The 11,796-nt window shown below is 31.7% G+C and overlaps 1 protein-coding gene across 5 annotated transcripts; it reads left to right on the plus strand.

Moving 5' to 3' along the window:
• Window positions 1-3,482: 3,482 nt before the first annotated feature.
• LOC123194886 (glycosyltransferase BC10-like) lies at window positions 3,483-11,434 on the plus strand. Of its 5 annotated transcripts, none has more exons than XM_044608378.1 (11): window positions 3,483-3,964; window positions 4,403-4,885; window positions 6,526-6,624; window positions 7,869-7,969; window positions 8,062-8,133; window positions 8,281-8,371; window positions 8,843-8,923; window positions 9,827-9,886; window positions 9,979-10,101; window positions 10,798-10,836; window positions 10,928-11,434. In XM_044608378.1, exons 2-11 carry the CDS (start codon window positions 4,502-4,504, stop codon window positions 11,054-11,056), a joined length of 1,179 nt encoding a protein of 392 aa, XP_044464313.1. In that variant the 5' UTR covers window positions 3,483-3,964; window positions 4,403-4,501; the 3' UTR covers window positions 11,057-11,434. The 5 variants fall into 5 exon arrangements, with proteins under 5 accessions (XP_044464313.1, XP_044464315.1, XP_044464316.1 ...); XM_044608380.1 differs by having other exon boundaries at window positions 3,483-3,949; window positions 4,409-4,885; XM_044608381.1 differs by having other exon boundaries at window positions 3,483-3,949; window positions 4,436-4,885.
• Window positions 11,435-11,796: the final 362 nt, after the last annotated feature.

Here is an 11,796-nt window from a genome sequence, read left to right on the forward strand (position 1 = left end):
TGATATTTCATACACAAAAAGTTAGGTGTGCCAAAAATTGGGCTTTAAATGTGTTGAAAGGTTTATCAAAGGAGTCTTTTATGTAAAAATAGGTTCTTTAAAGCTAATCATCAAGGTTAGTTTTGTAATTTCATTCAAACAATGTATTGAATTTTAATAATAATAAGTTTGGCAAATCTTCATTCATTGTTACATGTGTATGATGAATACTTTTAGGTTGGTATAGCCATGATGAAGGGATCAACATGTAACTTAATTCAAAGAACCCTATAAACATGTATGATGGCCAAATCTAAAAGTGTTTCTAACATTAGGATGTTTTGAGGTTGTTGTCAATCTAGTGTAACATATGGGTACATGTTGATTGCATACTCACCAAGAGATTTCTTGATAGATGATAACCCTAATGTCTGTGGAATAAATCTTTTAATGAACAATGGTGTATGCGATACTTAGATTTGAGATCATATGAATGTTTTGTGCACCAATTAACGTAATTTGACACTAGCCTGAGCCTGCTGTAGTCCTTTTGTAAGCTTTCTCATGCATAAAAAACACCACCAATAATCATAACAAAAGCAAAATAATTTAAAAATTCACATGAAAAACATTTCCCCTTGGATCAAAAGAGTTATTATACATACAATAAGGGAGTTAAGAACCTTAATACCTATGTTTGATGGCACATTCTCTTTGAATTCATCCTGAATCTATCCTAGATTAAAAAAAAAAAAAAGCCTTATTTGTTATTCTAACAAAGCCTTACTTATCCACATAGGGACCCTATGATGATAAGAGGACACACATGTGCTAGCTTGTGTTGTGAGAATTGAGTATGTGAAGTTAAGGGAGGAGCAAAATTCTAAATGAAATTTTTTCTTCTCTCTAGAGTAAGAAACCACAAGGAGAGAGAAAGTGCCTACAATTACGAAAAGTTATGAATTTATAACATAAAACTAGTAGTCTTCTTATATACTTGACCTCATGTCTATTGGGCATTTGCTCAATTAGCACAATTCCTTAATTTATATTAATTGGACCTATATATATGTTTTAATATGTATTTCTAAAGATTCAAAACAAATTTTTTATATATCTAAATTTACCAACTTTGGGATAACCCAGGGTTATTCACTCTTTGTGTATTACACCTTAACATTTTGAGTTGTAGATGTTTTTAGTGAATAAAATTATGATTAATCTACAATTAATCATCTATTTTATCCATAGACCATAAATGGCTTTTGGCAAGATATTATAAACACCTTACATATCAGATATAATCATTAACTAATATAACCTTTCAATCGTATGATTACTGTGCAATTGAATCATTTCATTAATTTATATCTCATAAAATCGAGATATAAAACTAGTGTTTACCTTAAGTTATTTTTGATATTAATGTTTGATTAGTCTAGCAATGATTAAGTGAACATTGGATTAGCCACTGACCTTTTCCTACTTAGGACTAGATTTTTAGTATGTTGGCATAACCAAATGTTGCGATGAGATACTTGCGCTCATACAATAAAGTAATGAATCATTTGTTGATCTACCATAATCTTACTGCATTTCATGACATAACTAACCATTACTATTTTGATAACCTTTCAAAAAAGGCTACATTAGACTAGTGTCAAACTAAGCTAATTGGTGCAAAAAACATTCTAGTGATCTCAAGTTTATAGATTACATGTACCGTTGTTTATTAGAGTATCTATTCCACAAACAGTAAGGTAACCATCTAAGTAAAATCCTCTTGATGGGTTAGCCTAGTGGGCATATATTCAATATGCAACATGTGTTACACTAGGTTGACACTAACGTCGAAATGTGAGATCTATTACTACTTTTTGATAGGTTTATTCAATACTATGATAACATTACCGTAACATATCTACGTGAGATCTATTTATTCTACACCTATCACAAAGCCATTGACATATTTCATAAAAATCGCATATGATTCAAGTTATTTTGTACAAAGTTTCAATTGGTCAAAATTGAGCTCTAAATATAAAAAATCTACTACAAAGTAGCTAAATCTTAATATTATACCCTATTAAACATGATTAGGGACGATATACTACCATCTTTTTTTCTTTTTAATTTTATCACAAAAAATTGAGTGAAATTGTTGAAATTGCTTTTAAATTTTTTGAGCACATACAATTTTAGTAGGTATGCAAGGTGAGAATGAGGGATTTCATATGTTAGAAACAAATTTATAAGCTAGTTTATATATGGACAATTTCATTAAAAAGTGCAATAGGTCGGTTATCTTTGGGACAAAACATTATTTTCTACCCAAGTTTTATCTTAATCTAAAAAATATACTTACAAAAGATAAAAAATCTAAACACTCATCCATCCCTAAATTGTTATTAAATATAAGGGTAAAACTATTATTTAATAATAATATTAAAAAATATATAATTTTATCTCATTTTCCTTCTCAGGTTTTAAAAATTAACATTTCAACCTATGTCTAAACTTTGAAAAGTGATTTTCCCCCCTAAGTCCCTAAGTTTTTTTCTTCACACCTTTCTTCACCCACTAGTGATCGATGCAACGCGTTGGTGAACAACAGAGCATCGTCTATAGATCTGGATGACGAAGTGTTATCTAGATCAGGATGATTGTTGTCATTTAGAGGTGTCCTCTAAATGACTATGTCTTGTTTCTCTATTGTTCGTTGGAGAAAATGGCTTATTTTCAAAACTTTATTTTTTTTAATATTACTAATAAAATAACAATTTTACCTTATTAACTCTAACAAAAAAGTTTATGAGTATGTCTTAATAAACTAAAACTTAGGTGAGTATTTGAGTTTTATCTATCATAAGTATATATTTGTCATTTTACCAAAACTTGGGTGGGAAATACTCCTTTGGCCATTATATCTGTTTAACACCCAAAAAGTTAGCCTATTTCTAATTTTAGTCCTTTTAGTTAATTTCCTTTCTTTTTATCCTCTTTTACAAGAGAATGGATGAGCCCAATCGGTGAATTGAGGATCAAGAAGAGAGTGTTTAAATACTATTTATTTTAAATTAAAAATACCCATTTGACCAATTGGAAAAGAAGAAAAATGGGTAATATTATATATTTTTATTTATATGTGTCATTATATAATTAAGTATTATTTTATTTTTAATTTAAAAATATTTATTTATATAATAATATGTATATATTTATTATATAAAAAAATAAATATATATACTTTTATGGGGAAAAAATATGCTTTGGTTGGCTCCAAAAACAAAGACGTTGTTTAGGTTGTTTCCGAAAACAGAACAAAACTAGTGTCGAGCCATGACTTGTGAAGAAACTGATGGTGCAGAATACGCGCTTGTAATGCGCTTAGGTCTAGCCATTTATTATCCGTCCAAATTTCTTATTATTTATTTAGTAATAATTAATTAAATTAAACATAGCCGGCTGCAGCCTGTTCTTCTCGGTTCAATTCATTACACTTTTCTGATTTTCTCTCTCCCTTCTTCTCTCTGAAACAACCAAACAAACCATTACAAATATGAATAAATAATATTTAAAATAATAATAACTATTATTATTATTTTTTTAAAATATTTGAGAGAGAAGAGAGAGAAATAATTTTATTTTTTAAATATATTTTTATTTATAAACAATTTCCACAAACAAACACGAAAACGAATCGTCTAAGTAATCAAAATCATCACATTCACATACATAATATTTTTTTAAAAAAATAATTAATAAATAAGAAAATCATTTTATTTTTATTTAAACTCTGTTTCTCTTTCTCTAATAGTTTTTTTATTATTAGTTCAAGTCTGGTTTTGTTGAGCTCTAGATCTTGATAACCAAATAAAGAAAGTTTCAGATTCAAGATCTTTAAATCCAAAGACTTCAAGTCTCCACTTCCTTTAATTGGAGATCTATTTCTCTTTCTCTTTCAGCTCAGGTATTCATTTCTTAGGTATATTCCTGGGAAACTAACGGAAAATGTGTAACATTGGAAATTTCTGGTTTTGTTGACTCGTAATTGCATTTGATTGAGTGTTCGTTTGAATGAGTCTTTGGTTTGACTTTTATCATAAAACTTTTTTTTTTCCCCTTTTTTTGAGTTTATTAATATTTGGTTGGTTTAAGTAGTTGTTTAAATCTTCAGCTTTCAATTCAATTCAAGAGTTGGCTTATCAACTTTCGTTTCTTTACATTGAAATTTCGAATTCTTTTTTTTTCAGGTATTCTTGTTGTTTCTTCATCTGGCTTGACTCTTGAAATAGAAAATTTTATTTAATTTTCAAGAGGACTTATGCTTAAGATCTGATTTGGGAAGTTGAATCTGACTAAATGGTTTTTTTTTTTTGTTTTTTTTGACGAGTTTTTGATTGATTCGATAATGCTTTTCCAGTTTCAGATTATTGAACAATTATTAATTGTTCAGATGCAAATAATTACATTATGTGGAGGTAGATAAAGCTTGTGATATCTTTATGCTGAGTAAAATAAGATGAAGTCGGTAAAAGCATGGCGTGTAGGCAACATGGGAGATCTACAGATTTTGCCGGGGACTCGCCACCGCCCCCAGTTGAAGAGGCCGGTGTGGATTATGGGGTTGGTGTCATTGGTTATTCTGTTTCTAGTTTGTGCTTACATATATCCACTCCATAGTCGCGGTGCCTGTTCCGTGTTTTCTGCTAGAGGTTGCACCTTAACTGATTGGCTTCCACCAGATCCGGTAAGGGAACTGACCGATGAAGAGATTGCATCTCGTGTTGTTATTAGGGATATATTGAACACGCCTCCTGTTCAGTCCAAAAATTCTAAAATTGCTTTCCTGTTCTTGACTCCTGGTCCATTGCCTTTTGAGATGCTATGGGATAAGTTTTTTCATGTAAGTGTTTCTTTAATGTTTATTCAGTTATTTATCCTGTAATATTTAATTAAATATGCATTTGCTTCATGAATTTCTTGCTGTTGCTTCATGAACCATTGACATGGAAGAAATTTAACCTCAAGTTGTGATCTATCATAATGGTATACAAAGATGGAATGTGCTTTTGCATTAAATGCAATTCGGTTCATTTAATAGCTGCATGCTTATGTGTCTAACTCTTACAGTTGGCATATCTTCTGTCCTCAGCTTTTGTATGAAATTGTTGTATATACCTTTTTTGTGAACTTTAACATATTTATATTTTTGTAAGTACCCATCATTCTTTTTTTTTTTTTTAATGTCAATTCTCTTCCCAGACCCAAAATATTCAATGGTTTTTTTTTTTTAATGTCAATTCTCTTCCCAGACCCAAAATATTCAATGGATCATATTAGGCAGAGAGTCATTTAGATCAGGAGGTAGGTACTTATATGTAACCATCATGATAGAGATCATAAAATATTTATATGGTTTTTGGAAAGATTTCCAAGTTGGAGTGCATATAATAACTTTTTAGCCATATGTTTGGAAATAGCAAACAGTTACTTTTTACATTAAATTAATTCAGATATGTTTGGAGTCAGTAACAGATTTACTTTCTAATTACATGAAGTTAAGGTATGTTACCAGTTGTACTACATGTATTTGGATAAATGGCTATTTCTTCTATTGGCTGGACATGGTAGTTAGTGCATTTAAGTGCTGTAGGTTCTGGACCTTAGTTGGAAAATTTGTTTAGATTTGTTATCTAATCTTCCTGAGGATTGTATGAGAATAATGAAAAGCTAGTTGAATGCTTAGAAATCATTTTGGAATAACTAATCTACATCAAGGGAATAATAGTTTTGATGGGCTTCTTGATACCTTTTTATCTATTGGTGATGGTGGCTGATGGGGAAATGACTTTTTATTTCGACCTGATGACTTTTCAATTTTTGTGTCTTTACTGTTGAGTAGTTTGGTGAGGTGTAAGCTCCGTTATCGAAGTGCTCAGTCAATTTCTTAAAAATGGAAAAACATTGGAGAGCCAGTGCTGGGATTTTATTACTTTGATTTGATTTATTGCAAAAGCATCTTTTAGATATGGACTTGTTTTATGATAAGATCATATAATTTTAAAGTAATATTGTTGTGTCAATTGTAACAAATATCTGTCGGTGGTGAGACAAGTTGAGTCAGGGATTTTAATTGTTGTGAAGATTGGATCTAGACTACAGGGAGTTCTTTGGTATTGGTTGATATGAAAAGAGAGTATTTAATTCACATATTCCTCTTCATTTTCTGATATATTGTCTGTGGAAAAAATATTAACTTAGTTGTGGATGCTAGAGTGTTGGCCTTTTAAACGTGATACAGATATTGTAGCTGCCATGTTTCATTTATGCATGCTAAGCTTATTTGTCTTGTTTATACAATTATACATAGGAAGGTTATTCATGATGTCTGCATGCTGTAGCAGTGAATTTTAACCTGTGATTTATTGATATGAATTTTCTTTGTTCTCTTAGCTCATTGATTTCAATGCCATGAAGCCTGTCCATTGTTGGTTTACTTCAAATTGTACTATCAAACGAATCTTTTTCCATCTTTTCTTGCAGGGTCATGAGGGTAGATTTTCAGTTTTTGTCCATGCCTCAAGGGATAAACCAGTGCATTTTAGTCGATACTTCATTAATCGGGAAATACGCAGTGGCCAGGTACATTAATTCAATTTCTAAAACAATATTCTCTTATATTCTGCTGTTAATTATTTTTATTTTTAGTGTAGTACACTTTTGTTGCTTCTCTTCTTTTGTAAGACCTGGTAACTCCGTTTGAACAAACTTTTCAAATTTTTTCAATGTTATATTCCCTTGGACCATCTAAAATATATACCAGTATTTCAAAATATTTAGGCAATGCAAAGTTTTCAGAAATTGCATCTCCCATGCATCCGGTTTTTTTGTTTCTGTCATGACCTAACAGGTTGCTCCTTTGTGGTGTCTCATTTGCTGGTTCATTCCTTTCTGCTGATGTTATTGCTAAATATTGTAGATCATTAACTATTCCAGCTGATTTTCTGCCTGCATTAACATATACATAATTCAATCTTATTAAAAATATGTACTAAATTTTTTGAAACTTGTTTGATATGTTTCCACATAACTTATGCCTGAGTTATTGGACTTCCAACAATGAGCCTATTGTTGAGGATTGATTATCTTTCTCTATTGCACTTGTGGTATTATATCCCATGGAACTCATTTGTAGGGTAATGAATGATGTCATCTTGCAACTGTTGTAAAACTACTCCATTTGGGCCCTTTTTTAAAAGTAGAAGTTATTACTTCCATTGTTTTAGTCAAATATTAAACTGACAGCACTTTTAAACATATAGATGGACCAAGAACCTGCCTTCCTTGACAGTTTATTAGTTCTTGAGTGCACCTAAGTGTAACTTATCTTTGAATCATGAGACTACCAAGTTGGCAGTTGGCCCTTGTTAAAGAGAAAATGTTGGAAGAATGAAATAATTATTCTTAATGTGGAAAAGCAATAATGAAAGTTATTGATTCATTTAAGGGAAAAATAACAGTGTTTTTTTTCTTCACAGGGTGCATAAGTCTCGGCCTCTTAATGTTGTGTTAAAAATTTATTTAATCTTTCAGGGATGTAAAGAGTTTGATATTACTTATACTCAGATTATTATAAGATCCACATTAAAGTCAATATTCTGTCTTTTAATGTTTCTTGAATATATCAACGCAAACCAAAATAGTTGGATCTCATTTAATAATTTTAGAACTTATTTTATTTCTTAGCTGTGGTGTTTAGATAATTTAATTTTCGTGTAAATGCTTTTGTTGTCAAATTGCTATTGCTCTTCTTCATGCTGGTAATATTTGATGAAATGCTATCTATAAGCTGCTAAATCTGATAGTTAGATTGATTATATCTGTAGGTTGTCTGGGGAAGAATTTCCATGATTGATGCAGAGAGAAGATTATTGGCTAATGCTCTCAAAGATCCTGATAATCAGCATTTTGTGTTACTTTCTGATAGGTGCTGGATTTTTCGGTACTTTTGAGTGTTGTTTTCTTAACTTCATTGAATTTTGCTATCATCAATTGCTGAATCATTTTGTCTTATTGCAGTTGTGTACCCCTGCATGATTTTGACTATGTCTACAACTATCTGATGTACTCAAATACGAGCTTCATTGACTGGTATTGTTTTCTTGTGTGATACAGATCTTTCCTATTTACTTGTCTACTTTAAAATTCTGATTGCCTCGTGGAAGAAACTTCCATCTGAATTATGGTTTTGAGGAAAATTATATTTCCTAATGGATGCACTCATGTTTATCTTTTCAGCTTTAAAGATCCTGGTCCACATGGCAGTGGCCGGTATTCTGAACACATGTTGCCGGAAATTGAGAGAAAAGACTTTAGAAAGGGTGCACAGGTATACTTTCACGGATTTTTATGTCTAGTCTATGAATTTGTTTTTCAGTGTCCATTAATATTGATTATGCTGTGGTATAATAATGTGCCTAATTGTATGGCTACCTAGTTCAACAGGTTTCCTTCTCTTTATAAATGGGGACACTGGGACCAGTTGAGTCAGCCTTTTTCATTGGCTATATAACATGTACTCTTTTTGACTCTGAACCAGCAGAAAGTCTGAGAATGCTAGTGTGTGGTGCCATTGGTGAATTGTATTTTCTGTTGGAAAGTCCAATAATGCTAGTATCCAGTGTCATTGATCAGTTGTATTTTCTTGCTTTCATGCTCATTCAAACCCACAAATAGAAGTGACAGATGGGATGTTTTAGGCGTATCAACATTTGACTCATTTATGAGATTTTTCTTCTGTTCTCATCTTGTGATATATATTCTTGTTTTCTGATATATTTAACATGTGAATTTTCTGCAGTGGTTTACAATGAAGCGGCAGCATGCTCTGATAGTTATGGCTGACAGTCTTTACTACTCTAAATTCCGTGATTACTGCAAGGTTATATTTATCTTTAATGTGGTTGCTTTATGTTATTATCTATCTTTTGTCTAAATTTTATCATGTTGTTTAAGTTCTTTGGATCTCATTTACAAATTGCTATCTGCTTCTGCGCTTCTCTAATCCAGCTATTCTTGATATTTCTTTCCCAAGGCATGCTTCAAGTTGTTTGGTGTTTTCAGTTTTTGCCACCAGCTTGAACTTGTTTATGTCATTCTACAACCATTTTTTCATTCTTTATGTCTATCAGTTCCACTTTCTTTGATGTTATTTGATCAACTAGTTGCATCTTCAGTATTTTGTGCCATTAATGTCTGTGGTTCTCTTCACATATCCAGAGCAACTTTATATTGAGGAAAGCTTTAGGAGTGTGATCCAAGGTCATTAATAACTTTGTAATCTGGTTTTTTCATAGTAAGAAATTAAAAAAAAGGAATATTTCTTTTCTCCCCTGTTGGTTCTACTTGTCTAGTCAACTAAAAGGAGAGACAATTTAGTTTTCAGGTGCTCAAGGGAATGGTGGTGAACCTTGTTGAATATAACAAAATTTGTGACATTTTATAGTGATGCAGTTGAGTCTTCAGTGACCTTTTAAGTTTGAGGATTTGCAGAGAATATAACAAATTTGTATTATGCAGTTGAGTCTTCTGTGACTCTGTGTTCATGATATGTTGCCTTGGTTATATGATGGTTGAGCTGGTATAATATTTAGGTTTTGTGCAACGTTTAACCGGTTTTTTCTTGATTCCTACTGCAAATGTGAAATTTTTACCAATGAAAACCTGACATATGAAGTCCATATACATCAGAGCTATATGTTTGTGGGAGATCTTGGAAAACAGAGAATTTTTAAATGGATTTTGGACCAGATTTCATTAACATTGATGTTCCTGATGATGGCAGCATGGTGTGGATGGTAAAAATTGCATTGCTGATGAGCATTACTTGCCGACCTTTTTCTACGTAAGAACTTTCCTTGATTGTACTTTCAAATTTGCAAGAATGTAGCCTCATAAGTTTCTTCAGCTTCTTATGAGTTTCTTCATTTGTTTCAGATGACTGATCCTGGTGGTATTGCCAACCGGTCGGTTACTCATGTTGATTGGTCTGAAAGGAAGTGGCATCCAAAATCTTACAAGTCTCAAGATGTTTCTTATGAACTTCTAAAGAATATTACGGTATGCTTAAGCTACATGTTGATATTTCGCACATCAATTATCTTTTGCCATGAACTTTTTCTTCCGTGGATATGGCCATAGCACTTGAGCTTAAGAGAGTCTAGCTTACTTCATGCATACCTCGTTCAATTTGCTTTGGTCACCTTATTGCCACGGGACTTAAAAGAAATAGTTCTTATCGATAGGTTTTTTTAACTTTTTTGCCCTTTAAATTGAAAAGATCGCTATTTCTAATTGAGAACCCAGCCAACATTCACCCAAAAAAAGTAAACAAATACAACTAATAAAGAAAAAACTATTTTATTGATAAAAGAGGATTACAATAGGGTAAACCGGCAATTTAAGGAGTCGGGGTTTTCCAATTCTGACCATTCGAAATGCTGGAACTTTATTAAGCCATAAAGCTGCCCATAGCTAAGTTGCCCAAAACTATAATTTCTCTCCCCCCTTTTGCCATGCTAATTATCCATTATATACTAAACCCCACTCTCTAAAATTGGGATATGTATCCTAAAAAACCCTAGGTCCTTGTAATCTCTGCCCAACATGGGCGAATTGTCACAAGGAGAAACTTGTGTTGGATATCTCAGTGAAACTGATTCTATTGTGGTAATTTGTACACTTTTAATGATAGCTATTATATGGTTTCCCAAATTCTTTTTTGCCAATTTCTGATATTGTAAAATGTACTTGCAGTCGGTGGATGCGAGTGAGCATGTGACAAGTGATAACCAGGTATACACTTATATAAATTTCTGGTTTTTGCTGTCATATATATGGTTAGGTTATATCTTAAGATAGTTTTCTGTCCCCTTTCTCTGTACAGAGGACTGTGCTGTTACGGCCGTGCCTATGGAATGGTATCAGACGGCCGTGTTACTTATTTGCCAGGAAATTCTATCCAGATACCATCGATAACATGTTAAATCTTTTCACCAATTATACAACACTATGAGTGAAATATTATTTTTTACTCTTATATTCTTTGGTGGGATCGATAGTGCTTTCTTTCGACCTCCTATCTCTCCTTAGCTCCCAGTTGGGAAGTTGTAAATTGCCACATCATTATTGAGATTAGAATGTTCCCTTAACACAATTCTTAAGTGCAAGAGGCAACATGGAGAGCTATTAGATTTGACTTGAGTTTTCAGGCTGGAGGCTAACAACTCATTGTTGCTTCCTTGGGGCTGGGTAATTTGTTGTCCATTTTTTTCTTTTTTGTTTTTAACCTCCATTTTGGACAGAAAATTTTGGGGGATGTTTTAAGTTGTAATTTATGTTGAATTTTTGTAAAACTTTGAACATATAAAGTTGCAAACTAGTTAAAAGTGCACTATTCTTTCTTGAAAATATTATTCATACATGGTTCAATTGTATTATCATTGAAATTTGATCATATTAGTAAGATACAAATTTAATTTTTCTAGTTTTTCTCATAGGCCTCTTTGAAAGATTCTTCAACTTATGGACATGTAATACTTTCAATAGCTTTCAAAAAGTTTATTAAATTTCTTGAGAGAACAGTTTGATTATAAAAGTGTGCATAATTCAGTTTAAATTGTAAAATCAAATTGAATTACTTAAAAATTACAGTTTGGTTTGAGTTAAAAAATTTTTAAACCTTTTTTTTTTTTTTTTTCAGTTTTGGGACTTTTAAACTGAATAAAACCTTAAATTATATTTTTTAAAAATAAA

The sequence above is a fragment of the Mangifera indica genome, chromosome 13, assembly GCF_011075055.1.
Source record: "Mangifera indica cultivar Alphonso chromosome 13, CATAS_Mindica_2.1, whole genome shotgun sequence".
Classification (NCBI taxonomy): Eukaryota; Viridiplantae; Streptophyta; class Magnoliopsida; order Sapindales; family Anacardiaceae; genus Mangifera; species Mangifera indica.

Coding starts and splice junctions, on each gene's coding strand:
- LOC123194886 (XM_044608378.1), top strand. CDS start 4,502: ATGAAGTCGGTAAAAGCATGGCGTGTAGGCAACATGGGAGATCTACAG. Junction 6,625..7,868: donor GGGAAATACGCAGTGGCCAG/GTACATTAATTC, acceptor TTATATCTGTAG/GTTGTCTGGGGAAGAATTTC. Junction 8,372..8,842: donor ACTTTAGAAAGGGTGCACAG/GTATACTTTCAC, acceptor AATTTTCTGCAG/TGGTTTACAATGAAGCGGCA.